At 36.6% G+C, this 25,739-nt stretch overlaps 2 protein-coding genes across 3 annotated transcripts; one reads left to right on the top strand and one right to left on the bottom strand.

Annotated features, from left to right (window-relative positions):
* The first annotated feature begins 162 nt into the window (after positions 1–162).
* Positions 163–1,287, top strand: LOC123309808 (TLC domain-containing protein 5-like). Its single transcript, XM_044893078.1, has one exon. The coding sequence runs from the start codon at positions 523–525 to the stop codon at positions 1,282–1,284; it is 762 nt and encodes a 253-aa protein (XP_044749013.1). The 5' UTR covers positions 163–522; the 3' UTR covers positions 1,285–1,287.
* A 484-nt stretch (positions 1,288–1,771) lies between these two features.
* On the bottom strand, positions 1,772–25,664 carry LOC123309009 (myotubularin-related protein 13). Of its 2 annotated transcripts, XM_044891849.1 has the most exons (24): positions 25,316–25,664; positions 25,178–25,263; positions 24,968–25,123; positions 24,785–24,913; positions 24,341–24,560; positions 21,973–22,214; positions 20,597–21,047; positions 20,033–20,270; positions 18,978–18,992; positions 18,365–18,473; positions 17,987–18,307; positions 16,986–17,422; positions 16,202–16,638; positions 15,386–16,085; positions 12,740–13,153; positions 12,250–12,621; positions 10,282–10,948; positions 8,002–8,183; positions 7,555–7,702; positions 7,245–7,454; positions 6,604–6,754; positions 4,822–5,025; positions 2,739–2,821; positions 1,772–2,679 (listed from the first exon to the last, which is right to left on the bottom strand). In XM_044891849.1, exons 1-24 carry the CDS (start codon positions 25,368–25,370, stop codon positions 2,587–2,589), a joined length of 6,120 nt encoding a protein of 2,039 aa, XP_044747784.1. In that variant the 5' UTR covers positions 25,371–25,664; the 3' UTR covers positions 1,772–2,586. The 2 variants fall into 2 exon arrangements, with proteins under 2 accessions (XP_044747784.1, XP_044747785.1); XM_044891850.1 differs by lacking the exon at positions 18,978–18,992.
* Positions 25,665–25,739: the final 75 nt, after the last annotated feature.

The raw sequence follows: 25,739 nt of genomic DNA, 5'->3' as shown, positions 1-25,739 counted from the left end.
GCCTGGCCGCGAATTTTTTATTCGATAAAAAAGTGAGATGAAAATACGGAAGCTACATCACTATGAATATGGGTAGGAATAATTCCAAAGCATACTCAATATTGTAGCCTCATTCACCTACATTTTATAACTTTTGATGATGATTTACCAAGGTACTCACCATTAACCGTGCAGAATCGTGTCATGTCCAGGATTTGAATAAATGCATTTTTCAGCAAATAACAACAATCAGAAAGTAATAGGCGCTGTTGATTCGGTTGTCATCTGATATCACTGAATCAGAATATATATCATATGTTCGTAACTTTAACTCAGAGTCAGAAGACAGTCTCGTACTCGGAACATTTCTGAAGAATTCCATTTAACTGTGAAGGATGATATCTTCACCATCTTGAAAATCTTGAGATAGCAAACATTACGCAAATATTTTATTCACTGATTTCAAGCGTAAAAACATTGACATCGATCGCATCCGCTCAAAAGTTTACTGTCATTGATGATGACAGAAAGTTCTCAAAATAAATGGAAATCGAAGATCCGGAGGAGAAAAAGAGTTCGGTAGAGTTGATTAACTCGGAATCAGACAATACTGGTATAATAATAGCGAGCACAGTATCTTGGACACTGGGTTACTTTGTTCTCAGAAGACTGCTACCTGGAAAAACGGCGGAGTATAGCTGCAGGCTGATCACTCTCATGCATGGATTAGTTGCTAGTATGGTCGGGTTGAGCCAATGTTTCCTCAACGAAAATCCATTCGAGCACCCTGATTGGATTACAAATGATAAACAAAATTTACTGCTGATCTTCAGCTTGGGATATTTTATTTTCGATTTGACATGGTGTTCTTACAATAGGACGGAAACTGGTTTGATGATTGTACATCATATCTATTCTATTTACACTCTGAAAAGTTTACTATCCAAGGGCTATTCCGGAGCCCAAGCCTGCTGTAGTATTGGATGTATGGAAATTACCAATCCTTTGTTGCAATTGAGATGGTTCATAAGATCTGAAGGATACCATAAAACAATGACATTTCTTCTTGTTGAAGTGTTTTTTTTTATTTTATTTTTTATCTTTAGGCTTATCGTAGGTTCGTATATTTTGATAACAGTTTTTTTCGAAAAAAACGACACCGATTTCAAAATAGCAACGGTTTCTCTATACTTCATATCCGTAATGTTCATGATTCAGATTATTAAGTATGCAACACTAAAATATACATCGAAGGGGCAGTGTGCCATATCGCAGATAGAATTGGCAACTGAAAGAGTGACTTGAACGAGTATACTAGAAATACATCATAAAAACAGTGTGATGAATAAAAAATAATATAATATGTACTTTATTTTTTGAGAATTTGTGAGCCTAGTAAGGTGTTGTATATAATGTTGAAAATATGTATAATTATTGAAATAATTCTACTTTATACCTCAATTTCCAACTTTCGAATTATATCGATCGGAAGTACGAGTTAGAGTGTACACAATTTTTGTACAAATTTTCATCCAGCAGTTTTCTTCACAGAATGCTGAGATCTTCAAAATGAACCGTGTGTTTGAAATTCACCAATGAAGATGATGAACCAATTTTTAGGGAATAAAAATAATTAATTCCTGATAAGTGGTAACATTTATCCTTAATTGTGAAACGATTTTGACGGCCCCTTGAAGTTCGTTATAAGCGACCATCACTGTAATTATATTAATGAAGGCAGATCTCCGAAACTTTCACTCTGCACTTATTTGAAGAAAATAAGGTTCAAAGGTAAATCATTGATTTTTTTTATATATTTACAACAACAGTTTTACATTGCTATATGTATCACATAAACAGAACATCGAAATCACAAAAGCAGGTAAGTGATCTCCAAAATATCAGGATGAATATTATTATGTACTCACGATTTCTTAAAGTCACGGAATGTGCAACATATTCGGAAACAATGGCGAAGAAAAATACTCGAATACAAATAATTTTCATTATTCGATAAAAAATTTACGATTATTCCTGTTAAAAATCAAGTTCAAACTTTGAAAAGAACAATATTGCATACGAATGTTGTATATTACTTTATTCTTGAGCTGTATACTTCATTCGACACGAAAAAACAAGGTATTGAGGAGATACCGATATTCGAGTTAATTTCTCATCAGCAATAATATTAAGATAACTAATATATAAATTTCTGAAATAAAATTATATTAACTTTTTCTTTTAACAATGAAATACTGGTGTATTTGTTAAAATAATCTTGAATTACCACTGAGAAGTTTAGACTTAATATTTCCCATGGATGATATGAAATATTATTCCTTAAATCTTAAGGTTTCATTAAGATAAAACTTTAGGACTAAAAGAATCATACAGCGGAAAAGTACAACGTAATAGATCTTGCATCAAATAATTAATGTAAATTTATAAACCCGATATGATTCATTGAGTATGATGGAGCGTTCTGTATCACGAAACAAATATTTAAAAAAATATGAATATCTTGTTCAATAAACATTTCATTGTCAACCTATCAGAAAGAGGGAGATTTTTCAACTTAACTAAACTTTGGATAGAGAGTATTTCCATTCATTGGAGACAAGCCTGTAGTTTTTCGATCCACTCTTGAGCATAAGTGGCATCTGGGGCACAAAAATTGTACGTTCGGCGACTAGTCCGGAGCTGTATAGAAAAAACACAACACATAACAAATAATAGACAACGAATGGTATATTACTCACGTCGAAGAATGATTTATCATCTGTTTTCTTAGGCGGCCCTGGGGCTGCAGCTGCAGGTGTTACCGACATCACTTCTGCCAAATCTTGAAAAAACCCGCCAATTAACCTCTTATAATTTTATGATTAGGTTGAGTCATTGATTTCTAAATGAAGTTCTTAACAATTGATAGGAATTACTGACCTTTCATAAATTTACTTCAAGAATATTCTCTTCAAGAAGACACCAGAGTATGTTTAGTTGATATTCTTATTTTTTTCGTAAAGAAAAGAATGAAGAAATTCATAGAAAAAAAACTAAATGAAAAGAAAATTGGAAGTCTCGGTACAGCTACTACTTGACTGATCCCCCATGAGCTCGTCTCAAGCATTCTTCTCTTCGAGAGGTACGCTCTATGAGATAGTTTATGAAATTCAGAATCAAATTGGTCCAAATATCCAGATGAGATTTTCACCAATAGCTGTCGCAAGCGAAATTATTATTGGTTCAATCATCATGTCGTGATATCTACTACAGACAGGGCGATTCGTCTGGAGAAGCATTCCACGTCCCATCCACTGTCCCTTAAGGGGGACCAGTGAGGAATTCCTCACTAAATCGGTTGGAAATTTCTCCCGATCTCCCAACCTGGTCGCATCGCCATATAGTAACCAGGTCCACAGATTTCATCATCGGATTTTAGGACCGACGGGTCGTGAAATCCCCGCTTTAAGCGTTCAGGTTTAGCAACAAATACAGATTGTTTTTATGCCACCCTCTGTAGCCTACTACAATTAATCGATTTCATAGGCAAGTGCTTGATTAAGTCAAAAAAGAATTGGAATAGTAAGTTTGTGGCTTGAGGAGAGGGCAAATGAAATCTATCCTTTTTGAAGTGCCGACGTTTCGATCCTTAGTTCGGATCTTTTTCAAGGCTGGAAATATATTTGTAAGAATATAAACAATAACTTTGACATAAACAGGTTTACGAACAATAAGAACATTATCACAACAAAAAGATGTTACTTTTAGAAGCAGCCAGGTCTCTCAGGACGGAAAACACTGTTAAAATTAGATTTACCTTTTCAAACGGATAAATGAGGCCAATCAATGCGTTCAAGAAAACCATAGGTCATTTTTCGTCAAATTCTTATGTTTATGTAGGTAAGCTAAAAACACCTATCACTCGTGAAATCAGAATTAAAACAATGAGATAACATGGAAAGGTTCAAATTTGTAATGATGTTATTTATCAATTTCGACATGTGTAGGATCGAAGGTGGAATGTACCGGTTGGATGAATTAATTAGTTTCTAATCACTAAATTTTCGTCAATAAATTGCTGTACACAATACTGAGGGATTCAACATCACTTCTCAAATTTATGGTATCATTTATTGAGATTTGAATCATCTCACTGATGCAACGTTTGAAGTAATTGTTTTCTCGGTCTAAAATTTTAACGTTTTCGAAATCGAAGTCATGATTGTTGTCGAAATGGTGCGTCGCTAAGTCTGTTTTTTCATTTTTATTTTTGTTAATTTCTTTACAATCATAATTGTGTTGGTATATTCTTTTTTTTAAATATTGTTTCGTCATACCGACGTATGCACCACTGCAATCCTTACATTTTATTAAGTATACTAAATTTGATTTCAACGAGTCCGGCGTAGGATCTTTAAGTTTACTTAAAAAAAAGGTAGATTTCATTTGCCCTGTCCTCAAGCCACAAACTTACTATTCCAATTTCATGCAAGGACGCGAAGAAGACAATATGGCATAAAAAAAGAATACGATAAAAACAATTCAAAATATCCCATTTTTAAATTGGAAGATGTTTTTATGACTGAGTTTTTCCCAAAAGAACAAATTTATAACAGATGTTTTAGATAACTTAACAAAAGCGACGAATAAAGAGAAATTTATACGTGATCCCTATTAATTGTTAAGCAGTGTATGTTCCTCTTTTCATGAACGAATTTATTTTATTCAATCTAATTTTTACAAGTTGGACTTCAGAAAAGAGAGAGAGAGAGTTTGATAAGTATTGTGGATGAACTACCACCCCATCACAGGATTATAAAATTGTGAAAACAGGGCACTTACCAATGTATCCTTTGCAGTGAGAATCTTCCATTGCATCGTAATACCTAAGCTGATGTTTTATGGAGTCTAAAACAAACCATCTCTGCTTCCAGCCCTTCAGGAGTGCCCCACGCTTATACAGGTAACCTTCATGGGTGCGATTCTCGGCAACGTTGGATGAAAATTGTTCATAATATTGTTGACTAGATGTCTGTCGGGCACTGCCTGTTGGATCAGGGGAAATACATTTTCGTGGTGTTAGAAACCAACTGAGTTTTTTTTTATTATACCGCACCGATTCAATATAATAAGATATATAAGTATGCGTCAACTATACAACAATGGGTGTAGTGGAGAGAGATTGCGTGAGAGCGCAATTTTCACATTAAAAAAATCAATTCACTGTTAATTAATGGCTGTATTCGGGTTCGGCTTTCTGACAGTCCGAGAATTGTTCTAGGACTGCGCAAAACTGTTGCGCCCTAGTATTAAATCCTCTGCGCAGTTCTAGAACCATTCTCGGACTGTCCGAAAGCCGAACCCGAATACAGCTATTATTTGGTATCAACTGCAACTGTTTTTTTAGCGTTCCAACAGTGGAAAAATTGCCACTACACATCTATGTATATACAAAATACAACAGTACAATCGCGTTAATATGAACACAAAAAATTCCGGCTTGTTACAGGAACTGTTCATATTTTTGAATGTCAAGAAAAATAATTTTTTACAGGTTCGCTAGGTTTTTTTCTTACTGAGTACAAAAATATCGATGATAATTATACATAAAAAGTCTACTGAAAAAGAAAAACCATCAGATATTCAAAAAATAAAAAATTAAAGTTAATTATAATGACTTATCTTTTGTGGAGAAAAATGATGTTATTTGAGACTGAGTCTTCTTCGCGAAAAATTTCGATAAAACCGCTTTTTCATGTATGTTTTTCAGGGTAAGTATCTCAATTAAACTAACGATAAACCGTGAAAACAAATTCATTCCTTGGAATAAAATCGACAAGTTACAACAAGTTCATACTAGTGAGATTCTACTTTGTTCATATTACAAGGTAGTCCATACAAAAAATTTTGTGTTCATATTACGGAGTGGTTCATATGACCGCGTGTTCATATTAACGCGATTGTACTGTATTCGAACTTGAGAGTGTTTGTTGAATGGGGATTATATTGCGGTTGAAGAAAGCCATCGTTTGCGGTAACTTCAGAAGATGATATATGGTAATATGGGTTTCAAGCTGAATTCTCTATTATCATCGAAAATAAAATATAAATCAAGATAAGAATATTCAATACTTATTGCCATTGAAATTGCGGTAACTCATTTATTGTATTATGAATATTATTCCGATCCCCAAATGGAATGAAAAAGTAAGCTTATGATTGTTTTTGTAGTAGCTTATTTCCAAGGTTAAATGGTCTACTTGGATGTCATGTTTCCAGGGGTAGCATAGCCATAGAAATAAAGAAAGGACTGAGCATAATACCCGCATGAAAGTGTGTAGTCTGTCACTTCTCTATACAATCCTGCAAGTCTGTGGCGTGAGTGTGGACCAATCAAAAGTCTACAAAAAGACAACTACAGGCTGCATGTAAGCTTGTCTCTTTCACATTTTTCTGCCATATTCACGGGTTTCATAATCGAATCAATGAAAACTTAAAATGGCTATATCCTTTTACCTAAGCCGAATCGGAAAAAATGGTAAAAAAAAAGTGTTTCTTTTGACCCCAAGAATCAGCTGTTGAAATATATTTGTATCTCTTTTTCTTAAATAGAAATTCTCTTACCTGAACTGACTGAATTGTTGTCACCCGAACTAACGTTCAAGCTTTGAGGCGTTCCGCTATCCACCGCTTTGTACTTTGTACAATTCTTCGGTACGCCTTCCATACATTTCTCATGACAGCTATAACCGCAATCCATGCATCTCATTCCCGTCTAGAATGAAGAAGCTCTAGATAAAAGGGCGTTATCAACAAAAATCACGGGATTCATATAAAACAATTTTCAACTAGCAAACATTCAATGGTTGTCACTAGATATGCTATTTTTTGTAATCTTCACAAGCAATGAACTTTTTTTCAGATATTCCACGAGTCCTGGACGAAAACAAGTGGTAAATGAGTAATCTGTAGGGAAAACGGCTATTCTTATAGTTATAAAGTTATTTGTATATTTGAGCGCTTGTTCCTAGCAAAGAGAGCGTAATCCTTTTGTCAAATATTTGAAATTCAGCGAAGTCGGTATCTGGATGGGTAACCGCTGTAGTTAACAATTTGAACAGCGCGCAAAAGTTTCTAACTTCACGTCACTAACCAATCGAACCAGTTTATAAGAATTTATTTGTTTTATGAGCTCCCTGACGTGTGTGGGTAACAATAATGAAAACAAACCAACTTTTAGTATTGATCCTGCTTCTATACATTACCTTTACTGGTCCCCACAGCAAGTTACTACAATAATCACAGTATGTAGGAGTGGTATAATTATATTTGTCGAATCTGTGCGGATGGGAGTATACTAACGACGTTTCCGCCGCACCAGCCATTTTACCTCTCATAAGAATTTCTAAAGTAGACCTTTTGTGCACTAATCTACCATGAGATCTCACCAAGTCTGTACTGAAAGAGGCATGTCTCTGAAAGTGAAAGGTTAAATATTTAAAACATTTCTCCCGTTTATTTTTATCAGGGGACTTAAAAAATTATTTCCATGCCGAAAAAATGAAAAATACTAACTGATAATGATTCTGATGTATTCACTTCTAGCTTGTCCCAGAGAACTTTCCACTTCTGCGGTAAATGTCCAAGTTCTGTTTCAAGACGATGAGTCTCCTCAAACAAATGACTAAATGCATCGGGTACACATTGATCAATACAATCGTACCTGAAAAAGAGTTAAGATAATGAGGGACATCCACATTATTCAGCGAAAGGAAGAAAAATAAGATAAGGGGAAAGTATTGAGGAAGCAAATGGGGTCTAATTACCTCTACATCTACAATAGAAAACCTACTCTCATATCCCAACTCCATCATGATGTTTGCTACTATTTCACGACTACGCGATACTCACCTCATTATTTTCGTTCATGATGGCGTTCTAGAGCAAATTCATTGAACACACCGACAGTATCCCCCTCCTTAACCTGTCAATAATTTTCATAGTCCTCCTAAAAAAACTCACCCTAAAGTGACAACTTTTCTTGACGACTTATCAGAATTTCCATCGGCAGCTTCGGCTTCTTCTTCTTGCTGCGAATCCATTTGGACAATTTCCGGATCGTAGTTGGGACCGTGATGTAAATCTTCGTTTAGATAATATTCCCAAATATTCAGACAGGGCAGATGGGATTGGGGCCGAAGCACCTGAAAAAATTTATAATTACAGAATGCGGGGTTGGAAGAAATATTTCACACACCATATTTCCGAACAGTATTGTTCTTGGATCGTAGAGAATGTAACCTGGAGATTTTTCCACATAAGAAGCGTATGTTAACATCAATGCATACGAATAAAATTAACATTTCTTCAACCAATAACCAATAACTCAAAATGAAAACGCCGAATACCGTCAATCGATTTTTAAATACACTCCTTTTCGCTAAAATTAAGGGTTTTTCTTCAACCCTTTGGCCGCTTCTTCACCTGTTTTTCAAATGGAAACATATACCATGTAGACTCGTTGGAAATCTCACGAAAAATGAAATCCCACCATAATTTTATTTTTTAATTTTGTGGATATCAGAAAAAGTCTCTTGAGAAAAAAAATTGTTTCTCAAAAAATAAGTTAAAATTGAGAAGCTGAAACACGTTGATTGAATTCCGATTATGGAGCTTCAGAAGTCCTATTAAAATTACCCGATGGCATACAAAAAAAAGTGAGGCTTTTTTTATAGAAGGTAGAACTCATCAAAATAAGTCGTTTAACCATAAATTGTCTATATAAAATATCCAAGATGGATGAGATACATTTCAGTTCGACAAAATTTCATTGAATTTCAAGTACTGTGGAAGGTGACTCCGGCATCGCAAAAACGAAACAAAACATAAACATATGGCTGGACTTGCTTCAGTACCAAGTTCATCGAATTAGATGCATCAGTTCACTTTTGAGAGAGTCATAATTGTTGAATCGTGCAATTTAGGGTGAAAATAAATGTAGAAAATCGACGCAGTTTCTTGAAAGTGCTTATGTTAGTTATGTTGAAAACGTGCTAAGATGTTTCCCCATCTCATCCCATTTTTACGACGATTGTTGGAATGTTTGAACAAGAAGATTGTGATGCCCATTGTGAAAAATTTCTTGAATAATTTAGACGAATTTTATTGGTGAGATTTTGAAGTATTATTCTATTTTTACACTTGTGTCCTAAGTCTCTTCTGTCAATTGGAATCGAAATGAGCCATTTCATAAAATCGTGTAAGTTACTAAAAAATAATGAGAACAATTCGGCCAGTTTGCATTTTCATTACCACGTAAATATCGAACGAGCCAATATCCTAAACGAAACCACATGGTCGAACCAGGAGATAAGTTTGTTTCCACTGCTTTGCGATAATTCAGCTAACAAACGGTGTAGGGTCGTATTAGGATCTAATTCAGTAATAATTTTTTTTTCAACTTTGTCATTTTGAAAGTTTTGTATAGTTGATTTTTGGTGAAACCCTTCATTTTGACCAGTTCTACCTTCTGTTGAAAAAAAAGCCTCACCTTCAAATACGCCCTGTATATCTAACTTTGGAAGATTATCCACGTTAACCAATTTTAAAATTTTCAATTCAATCCAAAATAATAATCTTCCAGTTGAAAAGGGCTTTTGACTGGCATGGAATGAATTACGCGTAATAAATAATAATAAATGGATGTTACCCTTATCTGCGGACTGTGCGGCATTTATTCCTGATGAAAAATGCTCTTTACAGCATAGTTTTCTAAAGAATATTTGGCGAGATATGACAGGTTGAAGAAATACGAATTTAGGCAAGTAATAATAAGTACAATCTTTTTTTCAGAAAGGTTGCGAAATTCTTTCTATGATAGGAATTTGCATCCAGTTTTCTTTACATGCTTATAATTTTTTTTATGTTGATCATTTTTGTAGATTCTGTTGCTCATTATATTTCTCGGATTATTCTAATTATATCTGTACAAGCGTTTTATAATGAAAAATTACGCCAGCTAAGCCTTGGGTTTAACCTAGTATATAATAAAATTGAATATTTTTCTTCAACCCCTTGTACGCAACACCATCCAACATCAGTCTAGTGGAATAATAATTAATAATCCACAGCATAATTCTGTGATATTTTGGACTGGTTGAAGGGTTATTAAGCGCTCTTTTGCTTATGGATTAATGCTTTAATACCATGTTTTCAATATTTTTTCTAGCCCTGTATGTAGTGCGTGGTAACTTTCTACAAAAAAAAAAAAAATTGAATATATATATAATGAATTCTACTTACAGGATTCTCCAAATCCGGTATATACATGAAATTGAAGAACAAAGGCGACCTATTGTGCTGCTTCTCGATGTAATCAAAAATGCTCTGTCCAAGATTGGACCCCTGCACGGTGGTTCCGAGTCTGCCGCCGGGATAGATGCTTTCCTCGTCCGAACCGGTGTCCACGCTCTTATGATGCGACGTCAACGATCCCCTCTTATCCTCCACGGCCGCCACTCCGCACTCGACCCTTTCCAACTCGCAATCGAACAAGAACGTCCTAAACCTACAAGACACCGAATGATAAGCCAGAAACCGAAGGTAATAGTCGTTGAACTCGAACGCCATAGGAAACTGCGTTTGGATCTGGTGGATAACGTCCAGAAACTGGAGGAAAGTGGGCGCGAACCCGCTGGTCTGAGAGTTCGATATCAGGTTGCTCCTGTGGCTGAACCTGTGCCCGAATGCGATCCATTCTTTCTCTATCAACACCCGGAAACCCTCGATTGTACGATAGTAGGGGTCGAGACACAGCTGCGCTACCGACGACACTTGTGCGGTTATATCCCAGCCGTCTTCTAGGCAAATGGACACCGATGATCCTTGAACGTCAAGAAGGTCCACCACCGCTCCTGATAGCTGCATTATATTCTGGATTTGAAGGAGCCATTCGGAACTCTCGATCAATCTGAAAATTTTTATTGTGTATACTTGTCTACACCACCGTGGTTTTCATTTCATATCATTCGGCAAAAACGTATTCAGGTTCGGAAAATGATCTGTGGAAGATACGACTTTCAACGCATAAGAAAGAGAGCACAAATCAGCCAGTTCAACAAGGTAAGATCCTTGTAAAAACAGGCGACGAGCAGCTCCCTGCTGGCCAACTCGCTTGCTTTTTCGATCTACCGGTAGGTTCGGGTGACTTGGGACTGTCCTGTAACTTGGGAGAATTACCCCCCTTGCAGATTTCTTTGTTTCTTACCATTTATGAGTGAAGGGACAAACTTATAAGATTGTGCAGCGTCTTTTCGGTTAGTTTAACAATTAATTCCTGTTGAGTTTGCCGTGACCAGAGCGTTTGAATTGACAGGAAAAATTAACGAATTCAGGAGAGTAAAAGGGCGTTTTTTATGGCCCTTATACTTTCTAGTGTCCTGTACATGTGTTATGTGTTTCACTTCGTGCATGTGCAATTTTTTTTTTCTGGAAATGATATTGGGATATCAGATATGTCATGAAACAAGATTGTTTACAAATCAAACGGCAAAACGGATCTCATTCATTTATTTTGTTGTTTCGTAGGATGACTTGGGACAATGCCGAATAGATACAAGCGGCGCATTGGCAGCAGGAAATATGCCGATTTTTCGCAGGATATTATTATTTACGTTATTTCCACAAAAAAATCACCAAAGAATGAAAGAAATCAAAGTTCCCTTGTTTTGTTTAGTTTTTTACATTTGAGTTGAGCAATATATTTACTTTCGCTGTAATAGGGGTTTATCATTTAATTTCCTTACCGCATTTCAACTATATAATCACAAATTCTAATTTTTCAAAACTATACACCGTCCCAAGTCACCTATTCCATTTGAGAGTTGAGAAATCAATAGATTTTAACTTGTGTCCCAAGCCTTCCAAATTGGCGGGTGACTTGGGACTATATTTTATTTTTTCCAAAATTTATATTCGAATTCTGAAGCCTGGTATATATCCTAATCAATAGTCTAAGTCATTAAGCATATTCGAACCTCTTTTTCAGATAAAAATAGGTCACCGTTTCGAAAATATGACAAGTTGAATTCAACAATCGTCCCAAGTCACCTGAATCTACGGTACCTTATTTGTGCTCTATGTCTTATTGCTTATATTACGCAATTTATGTATTTTCCGTACCTGTATAATATTATAATTTTCAATTCAGAATCTGTGTTGCTCTCAACATCACGTTTTCCAATACAATTGATAAAATAACGTTCAACTCACTTATAAAAACTTTGTTCCGGCTCTGGGTTTTGCGAACAGGGCGCACTGGGTATGCACGCCCTCATCAACTTCTTGAAGGCCTGCTTTGTGTGCCTAACGTCGTAATATTCCACGGGAATGAAGTCAGTCTTGGGGGCGTTGTCGAATTTCATGCCCCTCATGTGCGCCTTTTCGCCAAGAATGTAAAGAGCCGATTTCTGAAGTGTGTGGACGCCTTCCATCGCCCCATCTCCTTCAGCGGAATGCCTTATCGTGTTTCGATTCTGTTGGATATTCGCCAGAGATGCTTGGGAGTTCTGCCTCCTGTCCTTCAAGGAACCCCAGCGGCCAAAGTTTCTGGGTCCTTTACCTCCTGACGATCTCGGGAAGACTCTAAATTGCAAATATTTGAAAGAAATATTGCCAGATTAACGATGAATTTGTTACCACTACACATGTTTCGCTATCAGAATAGCACATTCAGATGGATTAAGATTTATTGTGTACTCACCCTAATGTTCCCATAGCTTTATTGAAAGGATTCGACCTTCTCCCAGCTTCCGGGGTGAGGGCCATTCCCAACTTGTCGTCTGCTGCCAGAAGTAATGAGTTTATGCTCAGGGAACTGTCAGACATACCCCAACCGGAATGTCTCAAAGCGTAAACTGGCGTTGCCGACACCAAAGCTGAGAAATACTTCTCCTGTTCGAATGAGGAAGTTTCGGAGGAGGCATTAGGGTTCGGGTGACTTTTCAGCATTCCCATAACGCTCTTATTGTGATGGCCCGAGCCTCGTATCAACAGAGCCTTGGTTTTTGGATGGCGCCACGTTGCAACCGGTATTCTGCCTTGCCTGTAGCAGCGGCAGAATCTCCGAATGGATTCGTCGGTTACGTGGGCGGGGACAACTAAGAGAGCCGGATAGCTGGAACAGTCAAGATGAAAGAAAATGATGAAATTTTCATCGTGTGAAATATATAGGGCATAAGTTTGCTACACGTAATAAATTCGAAAATAATGTTAGTTGCATTCAAATACTAAAAAAGGAATTGGAATAAGTGGATTAGACTAGCAAAGACCTAGGTTGAAAATTAACCAAAGAGAACGTGACGTAGGTAATCGAACGGCAGTAGGGCTATAACGGTTTCGCTCTTATTTAAGCTCTTCCGATAACTCAACTAAAGATTGTGACCAAATGAAGCAGAGGAAGCAGCCAGCACCCGGTAGTACTGTATACAGTGACACTAACAAGACAGTGGCGACAATTGTGGTCTCGTTTCTGCTTGCTTAGCTCTGTTTTTGCAATAACATGGCAGATTAGGTCACGTGACGTAAACTTACCAACCAATTGACCCAATCCCTCATCAATACTAGACGGATTTGTTTACAGAATATTCTCAAGATGTATGTGCTTTTTTAGGTGTTTTTTAGAGGATTTTTGTCCTCAAGTTTTCGGATCAACTTTTCGTAGTTATCATCAGTGTTTGATCATTTTCAATTGGTAATTGAAGATTGCTATGAGTTAAATTTCAATCCAATAAGTATGAGTCTATACCTATATATTTTAAAATGCAAAATTTGCACTGCCTTCATAGTCCTTGGTTGATCCAGATACGATGGGGTATTATTTGGTATTATTTTAGAAATCTTTAATGGAGCCTCAAATTTTTTATAGGGAATAGTTCGATTTCGGATTCTATAAAGGTCTCTCCTTTGCTGCAAAATCATCCAAAAATCAAATAATTGAAAAATTGGATTCAAAGATAAATATGCAGCTAAGGGACACATTACAGCATTGTAATCTGTGCTTCTAAGCCGCCATGTTATTGCAAAATTTCCCAATTGTTGCCACTGTTGTACTGTATAAATCGATGCGACACCTGCCGTTCAATCACACAAGCTCTCTAATGGCTTCTCTGCGTTCATTCCTTTCGCCAATGGAGGTATTTCATAACTATCCTGAGTGGATTATATCGGCTAAGGATGTTGAATAAGTTTTATCGACAGGTCTAATTTATAAACTACTCGTCAAAAGTTGAGGATATTGAACTAATTTGTGTTTTCTCTCTTTTTTAGGTGACATATCCGAATGCTTTCTACAAAGTTATTGAAAAAACTCCTGCTGAATGTTGCCAAAGTTGCGACGAAAGATCTCGGACCTCTTGAAGCGTTTTCGGCTGTGGTCATCAAGGGGTATTTGTAATTGGTCCCAAGTTTTCTCGATTAGATTTAGGTTACGGAATCTTGGAGGTAATGCTAGATGTGGAATGACCTGGTATTTTTTAATGGGATCTATGTGGCAGTGTATTTTTATACAGAAAAACGAAATTTTCGTCAATAGCAATTGAGGGACTACTTAATCAATATATTGTTCCTCCTCGAAAAGGATGGAATTCTTGAAAGCAGTGATTTCTTCGTATGAGTGCCCTCACTCGTACTCGTCGATTATCAACAAAACTAGTAAAGAGTACTTATAGCCAATCATCTCGACAGTGTACCCGACCGATTGCTCACTCTAGAGTGGAATTCTCCTTAATAAGCTTCTCGATATTAGATTGTCTTCATAGAAACGTCTTCTGACTGTGCTTAGGTCAATTGAAGTACCTGTGGACTTGCCATTTTGCAAAACTAGTGCTAGGAGGCTGTATTCTTAAGTTTAAAAACAGCCTTGTAGCACGTTGTCTTCTCGGTCTTCGACGAACAGTTCCAGAGGCGGTGTACCGTGAAGGTAAACGTCATAATATCGCACTTTGACAATCATTGAATGTATTGGCCACTGGCCACTTGTGTGTACCACAACAACCCAAGGATTCTGTTGACGTCATCGGAATAAACTTATCTTAAAATTTTTAATAAAGTAGAAACGTTTGACCTTATTGGAAACGTAATATAAACCGAACAGAAAATCATCAAAATGTGCATTCCTGACGCACATTGACAGAAAAAGATTAAACTTGATTGATTGCTTCAGGATAACCCAGGAGACGTTCATAGTAAAACTAAATTGAAATACTTTTCAAATTAGTAATTGTGACCTGCTCACAAAAGTGATTTATATAAATGAGCTGCTTGCTCAGGTAAAGTAAGATCTCCAATGAAACCGCATACCTTGTGTTACTGAAATAAAAAACATTAGCAGATTCATTTTGAAACTCACCTTCTGCACATCATGTAGATAGAATTAACCGACGTTAACCTGAAGGCGTCCACCGGTGACTTGGACGAAGTCGGCGAACTAGTATTGGTCAAACCTAACCTCCTCCAATCTTTCACGTAGGTCCTCTCGGCCAGACGTTCCAGCGTTTTGGCGTCGGTAGCCACCGGAGTGTTGGATTGCGGCACAGACTCGAAGTCGTCAATGGACAAGTCGTCGTCGTGACTGAAATCGTCCGAAAGTGGCAGGTTCATTCTACCGGGCGAGGTCATGTACTTGCTGCTACTGCTGATGCTCATGTTGGGCAGCACGTATTTCTGTCTCTTCGACGAGGATTTCTGCTTGAAACCAGCTTTTCTCGCCGTCTTCAACAACGTCTTCTTCGATATACCGAGGAGGGTGGCGTTCTTTTCCTTCCCTTTATGGAGGGGAGTTTGGTTCATCACTACTTGACCGGCGAAAGCGAAGTGGTGGAAGACGTCTGGAGGGTGCCTTATTTTGTGTATCAACTTCCTCAACATGTCGACATTTTCCGGAGTGACTTCTTCATCGAATGCTAATTTCATCAGCTGAAATGTACACGATCTGATCTGCAGTCCTTCTTGTAGCCATTGATCCAAGTGGGCCAGATATTGGATGGCGATTTTTTTCTCTTTCGTCAATGACGTAACTGGAAATGATCTTACGACCACTTGTTCACAAGCTGAAAAATAATTCATTGAAAATGGTGGGATTGAATGTTCAACCCAGGTCAAATTTCCTTGTTATTTCTGTCTATCGTCCCAATTCAAACATTTCAGAATAGATTAAATGACTTACCGAAAGAATCGCAAGGTATTCCCTTGAATATAATTCTATAATTGGTGAGGAAAATGGCTCCTTCTGCGGGTAAAAGAGGCGGGCCGCCCAACAACCCAGCACCGCTCTCTTCCCTGCCATCCGGTAGGAGATACACCCTGAGCCCCTCCATGATGGATTCTTCGCCAGCCAACAGATTTGGAGCCAGAATCTTGGGTTTCTGTATTGGCGGTAGCCTCTTCGATTCCCTATGAACCGCTTCCAAGGTTTCTATGTGCATGTGAACCACACCAGGGATCATTTGATGCAAGTTTCTTATGTGATCTCTGGTGACACCACCCTCGTTGCATACTTTGTCGATGAATCTGGATACTGTCCTGACTACATTGGCACCGGTCTCACCTGCTTCCTGATCTTCAAATCCTGATTCTGCGTCTACACTATCGCTTTCTGCAACACTATCAATCGAAAAGTTGACAGGTCAAACATTACATTTCACCAAAAAAGTTAGTTTTAGTAACTGTTATATATCGATATTGAAATTCAATCTGGGAGGATTCTGCACTTTCTGAAACTTTTTAGAGCTTTCACTCCCAATCTCTGGAACAAAATCAATCAAAAATTTAAATAACCGATTTGGTCCTGCGTAAATTCTTACACTAATTTGTCAGGAGCAAATCGAGTAGAAAAAATTCAAGTGCAAAAAATTAGTTTTCTCTCGAACATCCACTTAAATTTTTGAGCAGTGTAAAATAATCCAAATTCGGGCTGGTATAATTGAATTTCAAGTTTTCAATGAACTCACCTGTTAGTTATACTATTGGAAGTTCTTTCCTCGTCCATATAATCAGGTTTGTGATGTTTACTGGCCACATCCAGTGGAATGAGCAAATAAACCATTCTATTCGCATAATGAATAGCTTGGCTGTAGATCGTATTTTCTTCTTGCGTGATCAACTCTTTAGATTTTTCCGCATCTATCGTACTCGAAATTCTCATCTGTTCAGCCGCTATTTCCAATGAGGTAGCATCTTGCATCTTGGCAACAATAGACCGCCGGTTTTGCCAAGAGAATTCTTTATTGTCCCTAGGGGATGTGGGTTTCGACACGAGATAGTCATTATATCGGTTGGTACTACCGAAGTTGTCCGTCCTATTCGAATAGAGAGCTTTTATGTCTTTTTGAACGTCCTGGTAAAACGCTGCTTCCCAGAACTGTTGATTCTGCCAAACTGGATGCTCCTGTACATAAGAATAGGAAAAATGATGTGTGGTTTTCAGTTAATTAATGACTGTTGCGAAATTAAATGGTGAGCAAAATCCAATTGAGAAGATTCTTGACTATGATTACGGACTTCGCAAGCTGCAAATGTGAATCTTCTCTTGAGCAATCAAAATCTGACTTCTTTCGAATGAAATTTATAAAGATTTCGTATAGAATGTTCGCGTTAGAGGCTAATAATGAAAACCTAAGAAATCAATCCGAAAAGCAGATGGCGATCACGTTATTCAGAGCCTTTCAGACAACACAACGCAATATTTTTTATGACGCCAGTACAACAAACTGTGGACTTTTTCGTTATTTTCAATCATCGAACTTGTAGCTACATTACCTCTCGTTTCTTCTGGGATTCAATCATGGATTTTCATGATACATACCGACAAACATGAGATAAAAATTAAGTGTGATGATATTAAGCCGTTTTCATACTACATATATTAGCAATTAGTGACTGTAACTAATTAAATTTTTGGGTTAGTAATTATTAATTCAATCAAGGGAAGGAACAAAATGAAATTTCTAACCTGTATGCATGTGTATGCAAATTGTATGACCCCAGTACACAACTTCCTGCCAAATATAGTAGCCAAAGGGAGTAGAGCTGCAGCAACACCATGTTCGTCCATTGCAGAATCGTCTTGAAGGGCGCAATTCATTAATCTCACCACCAGATCGAACTGCTGATGTTCCAGCATTGCTTTCGTGCCGCAAACGTGCTGAGCTAGTTCGTTGCAAAGTGCAAGTCTGGCCTGTTTCGACTGTAAGGCCCTCAAAACGGCAGGAAACGTCTTTCTCGCGTCCGATATTTTATTTTCGAAAATGCAGGTGATGCAGTTGCGCAAAACCTGCGATTTTTCTAAGGTTAGCTAAAATACTAGAAGCCACATTATAACGTTTATTACCTCTAGTCTCCTCGCAGAATTGCTAACCAAATTTTTGTTTTCGTTTAAATTCGAAATGCATGGTCCCATTGGAACGATTCTAGGTTGTATTGGCCTCAATGACGCTAACCTATAGGGAAATTCAATATTTTCTAATATACATAAAGTAACATACTAGCTGGAAGAGCAATGTGTGACAAATTTCTTTTAATCCTAAAGAAAATAATTCCATACTTTTTAAATCTATCACCTTCCTTCAGTTATTGTAATTAATAAATGTCTTTCTATTTGCCTTGAATTGCATCTCTCTGTCAAAAAATTAATTAAAAATGCCGAATCCGGACTTAAACACCACCCACAACGTGGGTGGTACTATTTCAGCTATGTGAAAAGAGTGTACCATACCCAGTTTGTAGGTATGCATTTAATGTCCAGATCTACACGATGTTGTTACCGTGTGGTTTCTACGTCTGGACACTGTTCCGTTTTGAATGCATGAATGCATTTCAATAAATAGTCACTCAAACAAATTTACAATAAGTAGGAAGAAAATTGATAGACACATAAGGATATTCATCAAAGCATCACTGTTTTGAATTTGTACAGTCAAAAGCACACACGACATTTAACTCACCATGCAAACTCTCCGCTGTCAATGAAACAAAGCAAAATGTAATGAAAATGTTTTTCTCTTAGAGCTATTGAAAATTTTCAATAGTTTTTCCACATAAAATAAAAATGGGTGAAAACGAGTAGTCTCCAAGCTTGGGTCCTCATCTGTAGTTAATTGATGTGGACCCACTATAAAACAGACCTACTCAAAATCGTAAAAACGTATTCAATAAACACAACGTTCTCAAGTCTGCAGAATCAACGAGAAACTCGGATTGAAAAGGAGAAAACCATGATAATGCTTTCATATTGAAAATGCAAAAATGATGAAAATCAGGTATTGTAGACAATATTTTTAATCGCCTATAACGGAATCTATTGGAAGCTTGATCACAGAACATCAAATATACAGGGTGTCTGTAAACAAATGCGAAGGACTTGGGGAGATGATTCATCGATGAAAATACGCAGGGGTAGTTCCTATAATTTTTTTATTTTAAATCGACCTCCCTTCCAAGATACAGCGTTTGGAAGGCGTTGACTGTTTTTAATTTTGTTTACGGGTTCTAAAAAACACTGGGTCATAAAATTATACATAATATGAAGCACTAAGTAGATGTTACAGATTTTTTTTAGATTTTATAACTTTATTATTAGGGGTTGAAAATAACAACCCCTTGTGATTTTCATCGAGAAATCATCCCCCTAAGTCCTTCGCATTTGTTTACAGACACCCTGTATATTTTATAGGGCATTATGAACTTATTGCTCTGTTTTTATAATATGCACTCAATGTGAAATAGTTTAACTAATGGAATTTTCTGTAATACCGAATTCCATTGGTAAAACTAGTCTTAGATCTCTTGGAATGATTGTAGTGACATTAAAGTGCATACCAGTTCTGTCAATGGAATTCGCTATTAGCATTACCTGATGTAAAAAGTAAGTAATGTTTATTTAAATTAATTATAATAACTGTACTGATGAAAGTTTCTAATAAGGAATCCGACCTCACAAAATCGGCAAACTCAAAAACATCACCACTCAAAATCAGTGGAACATCCTGTTTTAACCTACCTTGACTTCAAGTTATTCTTCGATAAACCTTCTTCTATGATGGTTCGAACCATTTCAGCGTTCAACAACGGCAATGGTGGTTGATGTATTCTAGCAAAAGCGCCCTCTGGCGGTACTAAAATCTTTTGAGCATAAGACTGAGGGTTGGGATTCTCATTTGTGTATAACTGGGTGGCTAGTTCTTGTATATGTGTTAAAATTAATGTGCTATCTAGAGATTCAGATTTCATCAGTTCACCTATAAGAAAGAAAATAACTAAAATGGTAGGAGGCAAAATATAAATTGTTTAAATTTATCACAAATGTTTGAGGGGATTGATGCTTCAATTGAAATAAGCTGCTCGTCAAAAGTTGAGGATATTGAATTCATATTCCTTTTGAAATATGCAGTTTTCTGGTTAGAATAATAGTCAATATCCTCAACCTTAAAGGGTAGTTAGGTGTATGTTTGCCCTCTCTGACTGAATACATATATGGGAAAAATGCATCTTTTTTCATCGTCGTTTAGGTACAATTAGGCGTCCTTTGAAGGTAATGGGTTTTGTGGCTCTGGCATTTACTCACCTATAACATTGTACAATTCATCCCAGACGTCGCAGGGCCGCCACGGTGGCCCCCTTTCTGCGATGAAAGTGGTAAAAAACATACAATCGAGCACTCTAGTCGTGAAATCACAGTCTTTCAAGTTTCGCTCCCCCAAAAATGCGGCCTTATGAAACGTTATTACTGGTTTAGGGTGTATCCTGATGATCGTCAAGCAGCTTCGGTAACCTTGAAGTAATTGAGCAAAAGTTCTCATGAACACGGCTCGGATTTCCTTGTCCAACATGACAGCCTGTGGAGATCTGATTGCCAGAGGGGGGAAAGCGTGGTCCGCGCAACTGAGCTCGGGTTGGAGGATCAAGCTTAGCGCTTCCTGCGTCTGACTCAAGAGGGGCTCAGGAAGAAGAGGTAACGATATACCGTCTGGTATGAGAATAGATCCACCGTCGAGATCAGCCACAATGACATCCATCTGCAAGATAAATATGTATATGCTGAAATGCCGTGGGATCCGTCTTGTAGAAAAAAACGAATTCTGCTTGCACAAGGAAATTGAGAAAAACACAGAACGAGAGCCTTTAGAGTTGAAAGTTCACAACATTCACCATATTCATATTTACAGAACCACTCAGTATTTTTCAGAAAAATTTCTTCCTGAAGGAATTTTGTGCGACAAAAATAATCCAAGATGAAAACTGCCACAAAAACTAGTTAACAAAATTATTCCTTCCTGGTATAGGTACTTTCGATGTTCACTATTGCAAACCATGTTTTTAAATCAATATTCCAATCTTTAGCCAGGGATTTCTAAAAAATATATAATATGTGAGGGAAATCTCTCACTGTGACTATCAGTGGAGTCGAAAAAACATTTCGAGATTTCACACCACCTTCATTTTCGAGCGATTTTTTTCAATAATTTAAATTATTGATGAAAATTTATTAGTAAAGATTTAAATGGAACCGAAGAAGTAGAACAGAGAGTTCACTAGACAAGCTTTATCTGAAAATTAAATATGATACAATGATAATTTTTCCCACTTATGTACGTCACCACCTTATATATAGTGTAACGCGATTTTTGAAAATGATTCGGTCATTAATATGATATTTAGTCAAGTTCTTTCATTTAACCATTAAGATAATCCGTGCTCTACTATACTTTTAAATACAAAGACATTTTCACCTATAACACTATCTATTTGTAATATACTGTGTGGTTCCTTGAGCTGGACTGTGTGTATGAAATTGGACAAATACTTGTCAGTAAATTTCGTCCATGTTATCAACTTAGAACTGGCGAAATATGGTATTTCAGTAAAAAAATTGGAAAATTCGTGAAAGCTCATTTTCATTGCATAATTCTCAATTTTGATAGTTTGCTTTATCCAACTTACCAATTCGGCCACTTCGTTCTTCAAGGAAGAATGAACACCCATGATAAAAGGGGTGGGAGTCGAGAGAACTTCTACTAACGGCGAAGGCAGTAAGGGAATATATACATGAGTGTATCGAAAAGGATACATGATAGCTGTTAGAGCTCTGCAAGCCTCTGTCAGTCGACTGTAACTCTTTGAGTGGAATAGTATTTTGTGTTCGGTCATTATGGCACAAAAGAGAACTAAAACATTTCTTATACCTGTAAGAAATCGAGAAGTTTTCACAATCGATTATCGGTATCAATTTATATCATAGACTACATTATTTCACACATACAAAAGTGTGCGCGATAGATTTTCATCAATTATATTGACGCCAACATTCGAATAATGATTGCGTATATCAAAATGGAAGTCTGAGTGTTATTTCGTCAATAGATAAACAAAAATTGATCCAACCCTTATGTGCTCAGTTTCAGGATAAGGTCCAATCACTTTCAACAAGTTTGTTCCGCATAAGATACAATTATTATGTCGATTTAACAGTGGGTTTATGAGCTCCTAAGAACTAAGATCTGAGAAATCGACAAATCGGACTGGCAAATTCGACAGATTGTCTCTTTTTTAAGGTCTTAAAGCCAGCCACATACTTCAGTCTCGCACTCGGTATATTTTGAAGTTAATACAATTCCTTTGAAAATTATTCTAGAATCCTTCTTGAAATCCCGAATCGGTTCGGAAGTTGATATGGTGAATCGCCCTATACAAAATTGCCTAGAAACCATAAGTATGAATGGTAGATGAAAGGCATCCACAAAGGATGGATCATTTCCTATCTCCGTACATAGGTTAAATTTGCAGACGTCATCAGGCCTATAGTACTCTTCATGTATTTCCATCTTGGGTCATGTATCAGTGTATGATAGTACAGGCCCAGTGAAGTCTTGCGCATTATTACTTGCCAGCTTTAACTGGCGATCCGTCAATTCCTTGCCTCAATATCGAGATGAATGTTGTGTTGCTCTGATAAGGACAAATAAGTTCAAGAACATGATCAATGTTCTTCCTCAATAAAATGAACTTTTTATGGGCATCCTGAATGAAAAGGTGTGGCCAGTTTCATTTAGATCTTTGTTTGATATTTATATTGATGTATCTGAATAGTATTCCCTCACTTTTTCACGCTATACAGCGAGGAATGTCTCAAATTACCATGGTCAACCGGGTGCTTTTATGAAAATGAATGAAGTATACATAATATATTGTTTCTTGAGTGTATACATCTGTTTTTGCACTTTGAATTTGTCATTCAAAATTTTTGGGACGTGTGAAATGTGCCAAGAGGAAATAATATTATTCTATAGAGGGTGTTATCAAAGGAGAGGCTTTTTTTCGATAGATGGTAGAACTCATCAAACTAAGTTGTTCAACCAAAAATTGTCTATATAAAATATCCAAGATGGCTGAGATACAACCCCTAGTAGTTTGACAAAATTTCATTGAATTTCAAGTATGGGACTCTGGAAGGTTACTCCGGCATCACAAAAACATGCAATTTAGGGTGAAAAAAAAATTTAGAAAATCGAGGCAGTTTCTTGAAAGTGCTTATGTTAAGTTATGTTTAAAAAGTGCTATGATGTTCCCCATTTCATCTCATTTTTATAACGATTGTTGGAACGTTCGAACAAGAAGATTGTGATGCCCATTGTGAAAAATTTCGTGAATGATTTAGACGAATTTTATTGGTAAGATTGTGAAGTATTATTCAATTTTTACACTTGTGTCCTAAGTCTTTTCTGTCATTTGGTATCGAAATGAGCCATTTCATAATCGTGTAAGTTACTAAAAAATGATGACAACAATTCAGCAATCTTTAAGTTTCCATTTTCATTACCACGTAAATATAAGATAAGTTTTTTCCCACAGCTTTGCGATAATTCAGCTAACAAACGGTCTAGGGTCATATTAGGATCACTTTCAGTAATCATTTTCAATTTTTTTTTTCAACTTTGTCATTTTGAAAGTTTTGTATAGGTGATTTTTGATGAAACACTTCATTTTGAATAAAAGCCTCACCTTCAAATACACCTGTATATTGTGTAGTTGCTACACTGTTTCTCTTATCATCTCTCCTCATCTCAAGAGCTGCATTACCCAAAGATTGAATGTATTCATTCAAGTTACCTGAACTTATTTATTTATTTGTCAGAAACATAAACCTGTTTTGAACAAGGCAAAACACTTCCAATTCAAGGTTTTGCTAACTTGATGTGTGCCTGTTATCGTTATGTTATGCTTTTCTATGATTGCATCAGAACAGTAATTTTGGGGAACCGTGAAAAAAAAACTAATGTTATCATAATAGTCCAATCCTTGATCTACTCACCTAATTGAGAAAATAATAAATTAACAGAAGTATGAGTCACCGGTAAAGAGGGGCTAAGAGGAGGTTGTAAGGCTTGCCTATCCCCTGCTCCTATGCTGAACCTAACCTGAGGACCCCCAGGCGGTGGCACTTGTATACATCCCAAAATATTACCAACCAGTGTTTCAAGGGATACTGGAATGTTTTCTATGTACACTGAATAAATAATACCCAAACAGTTCTGCAAGAGAGGAAGATCAAATTAAAAGAAACAAAGTAGATTTTTGTATTTCAAGATGGAGTTTTCTCAACTCCCAAGCTCAATTCATTTATCAGTCTTTCAATGAAAAAGTTCCTCATAAAAAATCATTTATAAATAGTATAAAAAGCTTATTCACGACTAACTCTCTAGCAGAAGATTGAAATGTCAATCAAGCCATGCTTAATGTTCACAAATTAACTCACTCTAAAAGTTTCTATATAATCCAGTCTTGACACCAAAACTAAACACTTTGGAGCATACATAATACTATGGTGAGATATTGCTGGAATTGTTCGAACTAGAGGAACGACACTTTCCAAAGTATCTTCTTCCTAAAAATAAACATTAATGAACACATTTTCTTGAAGGAAAAATCAAAACCCCACCTCATCTGCAGGTTTACTTGGTGTAATAGATATGGTCTCATTGAAACATAAACATGCACAGTAATGTCTATTTGCGTCTATATCTGTAAGAACGGAGACAAAAAATCTTGGTTCCTGCCTTTCGGTGGAGAGGGCCCATCCTTGAGGTTGACAAAACTAAAAACGAAGATAATCAATTTCACTCTTCCCTTATAATTACTGGAGATATACCCATTCTATACCCTCAATGAATGGGGTATCTGACCAATCTTTTTCTGGAAATCTTTGTATTATAATACCACTGCTGATTCCACTTCCTTGAAAAAAATAAATTGTCGTTATGTTGTTTCGAGAAGGCATTATACTCACTTTCTTTATCATGATCATAACCAACAATAACAAAGTAGTCAGCCAAACGTGACATATTGTATTTAAATCCTCAAAAACCATTCTTTCATTGTTAATAGATTTTCAGATTTTTCTTAAAATAATAAAATTGTTGATAACCTACAAAACTTTGAAGCAGTTATGACGTTTGGAAAATTTTAAAAGAACTATTAGTGGATGCGAATTTTCTTGGGGTGTTAGGTAACTTAATTAAGATTCCAATTAGTTGAATTAAATCATAAAATACCACACCCCAGCAAATTATACAGTACGGAATCTCATTACAGAACTCAGAATCAGAACTTTCAATTTTCATTAAACTTTGCATCTGTCATGTTATCTTATTTTGACATACCACCATATTTTGACACATGACGTCATATGATCATAGAGAAATTTGCTTCCT

The sequence above is a fragment of the Coccinella septempunctata genome, chromosome 3 (assembly GCF_907165205.1).
Source record: "Coccinella septempunctata chromosome 3, icCocSept1.1, whole genome shotgun sequence".
NCBI classification, from domain to species: domain Eukaryota; kingdom Metazoa; phylum Arthropoda; class Insecta; order Coleoptera; family Coccinellidae; genus Coccinella; species Coccinella septempunctata.
The sequence above is the reverse complement of the archived record's forward strand: the minus strand, read 5'-3'. Positions and strand labels throughout refer to the sequence as shown.